A 4,706-nucleotide genomic window follows, 5' to 3' on the forward strand; every position below is an offset into this window, starting at 1 on the left:
GCGGGACTGGGACTGAATAAGCATGGAATGAAACCGGACTTTCTGAACATGTAGGACAATGAAGGCTGATGAGAAGCCAAGGACAATGGCACTAGGTTTCGATCCTAATACATGAACTGGCTTTGTGGGAGCCTAGCCTGTTTGGATGCTCACCTTCCTGGTCCTGGTAGAAGTGGGAGGACCTTGGACTTCCCGCAGGGCAGGGAATCTGGACTGCTCCTCATTCTCGAGAGGGAGGGGGAATGGAGTGGGAGGAAGGGGAGAGGGGGACGGGAGTGGGGGAGGGGACGATGTGTGGGAGGAGGGGGAGGGAAATGGGAAACGGGGAGGAGGCGGAAATTTTTTTTTCAACAACTAAAAAAAAAATAAACAAAAAAGAATTAAAAAAAATAAAAAAAGAACTGGCTTTGGCCAAAATGCTGCAGTGCCTAGGATTTCTAGAAGAACAAAGAGAGCATTTAGAGATGTTGTTTGCCTTCCTGGAATTCATACAATGAATTGAAGAAAATTCAGAGTTACAAACACTGGTGAATCCAACACTAACTGATGACATATCATTTGTATTTAGAGCAGCCTGACAACTGGGAATTTTTTTTTTCCTCCCTGGTTTGCCAAAGGCAAACTGAGTTGGAAAATGTTATTTGTTCTAATGAAATGATTTACTCTTACGCAATACTAAGCTGTGTCAATCAAGCAAATAAAGAAAGAAAGCCTTATTTATAAAATTGCATGCTTCTTATTTCACTTTATTGCATCTCAGTCTCCAAGACAGAAGAAAAATGAACCTCTTGCTGCTTGGTACTTTCCTATTTTTGAATACTCCCCTAGCCTGGACAAGAGATAAGCACTATTACATCGGAATTATTGAAGCAGTTTGGAACTATGCCTCTGAAAATGGAGAAAAGAAACTTGTTTCAGTTGACATGTAAGTCACTACTCTTTATTATTTATGAGCCAAATTTATGTTATCAACTTAAAAATGAAACCAGCAAGGAAACTATTTGTTTAATTTGATAAACATACAAACTGCAAAATGCTGACTTGAAAACCAATACTTGTACTGGTTTTCTTTATATTCCCTAGATTTGTTACTGTGAAGCCATCCTGCTCTTCTCCTATTGCTCCAAGGGAACTGCACTAATTTCTCACTTGTTCCTGTGGTTAGTCATTCCCTTATCTATATTTTAAATGTATTCTACCTCTGGATGCAAACGTTCTTCACTTAAAAAAAAATCACTATATAAAATTTTCCTAATGGTAAAAGTAAAGTAATGCATCAAACATAGAAATGAGATACAGCTTCAAGAAATATGATTCTGTCTAATACTTGTTGGGTGATTCAGGACAGTGAAGGACTGATACTAATCTCTCTCAGTTTCTGAGCTCTTATCTATAAAGTGAGACAGCAAGTACACCTCACAGGACTATTTTAAAAGTGCCTGCAAAGTTCTCAGCACAGCTCCACACAAAACATGTGCAAGAAATGATATGTTCTTACTATCATATCCTCATAGAATACCATGTAACTTCAGAGTCTTTGTGTTTTAGTTGCTTTACATCAAGCAATATTCTCTATAAAAGAATAGTAGAGTCTCTCTGAAGTTTAGCTAAGCTGAGACCACCAGTTTTTATATTATCTAAACATTTATCAACAAATAGAAACTTGGGATTCAAACAAATATTTACTAGACTAGCAAATGTATTAGGATGGCAAGAGAGCTCAAGTGAGCCAAATGACGAGCAGTGACTGAGATTGTCTCTTTAAGAACAGCTCTATTATTGAGCCCAATTATGTAAGTACTGAATCATTGATTTTATTTTATTTTGTATTTGGTTGATTTTTTTATGGTAAGAAAAAATGCATTACTAATGATAATATCAAATTGTCATTTTACTAACCTAGTATTGTTCAGTATGAAAAGGTTCTGAGCCTATACCTGGCCTCAGAGACACAAATAGAACTTGTAATTTTTTTAAAGCCTGGTTCTGAGATAGTGTTCTCTTCCCCAAAATCAGACATATTTTTACAACTTCACTAGAAGCCTAATTTTGTGTAATTCATTGTTTTCATTAGTAAGTATGATGTAAATTATCTACTATTTTATTTCCAAGGAAAGGAGTCAGTCACACTACAAAAGAAAAGAACTGGGTTGCGGCTATACCTCAGTATATGGGTTCAAAGCCATGGGTTCAGTTATCAGCAACACACACACACACACACACCTAAATTAGTTAAACAAGGAAAAGTACTGTTCTACTCAATGCTCTACCCACCCTTGCCATTGTTTATAATAAAAAGTCAAGTCAGTCTATTGTGTAAAATCTATAATGCTCTGACCATGTTCCAGTGTGGTAAACACTAAGTATAAGGAAGTAGAAGGATAAAGAGAGTTGCTAAGGACTTCAAGGGGTGATTTCTTGACTTCCAATATTCTAATGGTATGTCTGCTCCAGCTAGGAAATTAAAGGAAGATAAACTTGCCTACCCCATTATTATCTAATAGGGACACTGAAGGGTGTTCATAAGGAAAACTGGACACTTTTAGTTCAGCTTTCTTTATGTTTTTACCATCATATTGTGATCCATAAGTTTTCTCCCTAATCTATGTGAACATTGATTGGTGCTTCAGCAACTTTGCCCATGTTGTGCTAAACTTTACCAGATGAGTGTGGTAGCAATTTTTTTGTGCCCTCCTTTGTCATAAATCAGCAGTGTGTGAATTAGTCCATGAAGCATGGTGAAATGTCACCAGGCATGGGTGGCTCTTCTCCTTGGTTATGGACAAAGCAAAGCAGAAACAAACAAGACGAAGACAAAGTTGTGAAAGAGTCTGAAATGAGTGTCAGGTGGAGAATTAGGCCGAAGCTGGAAGAAGAAGATACATTTGAGAGGCAAGAACTCCCTGTGCTATGATGGCTGCTTGGCCACAAATGTCTGTGAGACAGAAGACACTGAACAAATATTTGTGGGTATGTGAAAATAAAAGAAAGCTTAGTAGAAGGCAGAAAAAATGACAGGGCATATTATAAAAACTTTTCTTGTTCCTGAGTGGATAGATTCACATGGTAGAATGAATCAGGCAACAGAATAAAATAAGAAAATGGGTCTAGGTGGACTACTGGAGTTAGTGAAATTGAAAACAAGAGCAATGTTAAAGAAGAAAAATTAATAAATTGTTTTTATTCTGTTTTTCTGGTTAGGAAACTAGACTTGCCCTTTTGGAACCAGTTCCAATGTTATTTATTTCCAATAAAGTGAAGCAGAAAATCACATCCTTATACTATAGTCAGTGCTGCCAATTCCAACAACATATAAAGATTCTAAAAACAGCAATTCTTGAAATGAGTAATTTATACTTAAATAACAAAAAAGGTATAAACATAAAAATATCTAGAATATTGTGTCCAGGTTCCATGATTAATATTAAATATGCATTGAATAATTGAATTACTGTTGTTTTAAAGAGTAATAGTAATAATGACATTATCTTTTGATTACTTTTGTTTTCTAGTGACTTTTAAGAAGCTATGTGTTCTTTAAACCCAAGAACAACTTATCATAAACCCTTTATAATTATTTTAACAGACTTTTGATCAGGAATTGTGACTTTCCTAAAATGCTATAAACACTGATATTTAGTTTTATAGCCTGCTGTATGCTTGAAGGTTAGATGGTAGAATAATAATAGCCTTATGAGCAAACCTAATGACTAAGAACAAACAAAAAATCAAATTCTGACCAAAGAAACAGGCAACAAACTAAGACAATACTGTCCAAAGGTACAATCAGAATTATGCTAATCTGGGTATGCCAACTACACAATATAAAAGTGTTCATCTTTACTATTATTATTATTACCAGGATAAAAGGTGACTTCCCAAATAATCTCTACTGTAAGAAAACAGAGATGATGTTTTTATACAGAAAAAACTTGCAACAAAGGAAACATTTTACATTAAAACACAAACACATTTGGCCTGTCATGGTAGCACATGCCTTTAATGCTAGCACTCTGGACACAGAGGCAGGAGGATCTGTGTGAGTTCCAGGTTAGCCTGGTTCACATAGCAAGCTCCCAGACACCTAGGATTACACAAAAAGATCTTTAAAAGAAAAAAAGAGAGAAAGAAAAGGGAAAAAAAGAAAAAAGAAAAAGAAAAAACCACACACACACACACACACACGCACACACATTTACATTTTAACAAATTTACCTGGCCATTCTGCCAGTCATGGATTGAGCTACCTAATCAAGTCACTGGGTTGCAAATGAATGTTATATTTCCAGAAGCAACAATAAAACAATACATTTGATTAATTAAAGTGAAAATTTTCTGGTTAGACGTTAGTTAGCAGTTTCTGCTTTGTTGGGCCCACGCTTCACTTTACCATTTACTATCAGACATGTTCAACTTGCACTCCACAGGCCACACATAGCTTAGAGAACAGTTATGAAAGTGGCCCAACACATTTGTAGATGGCAACATCATTGTAATATCAAGAGCTTGGACACTCCTTTCACGTTAAATTATGTTTTAGTTTGCTTATATAGGCACCCAAGTTGCTCTGCCTGACTCGACTGAATGGTTTCCCGAATAATTATTTTAACACTCCTTCAAAAATACTTTAAAAATATTAAAGGACTACATGGTTAGTGTCAGGTTCCAAAGAAACCCAGGACAACTAACTCTGCTGGCTATTGACA

The 4,706-nt window shown here is 35.9% G+C and overlaps 1 protein-coding gene across 4 annotated transcripts in view; it reads left to right on the top strand.

Moving 5' to 3' along the window:
* The first annotated feature begins 490 nt into the window (after nucleotides 1–490).
* Nucleotides 491–4,706, top strand: part of Cp (ceruloplasmin) — a 60,129-nt gene continuing 55,913 nt past the window's right edge. For all 4 annotated transcript variants that reach the window (XM_013347839.2, XM_013347838.2, XM_013347841.2 and 1 more), the window contains exon 1: nucleotides 491–925. In XM_013347839.2, the coding sequence (XP_013203293.1) occupies nucleotides 780–925 (146 nt within the window). In that variant the 5' untranslated portion in view covers nucleotides 491–779. The remainder of the gene's footprint in view (nucleotides 926–4,706) is intronic.

The sequence above is a fragment of the Microtus ochrogaster genome, chromosome 1, assembly GCF_000317375.1.
Source record: "Microtus ochrogaster isolate Prairie Vole_2 chromosome 1, MicOch1.0, whole genome shotgun sequence".
Classification (NCBI taxonomy): Eukaryota; Metazoa; Chordata; class Mammalia; order Rodentia; family Cricetidae; genus Microtus; species Microtus ochrogaster.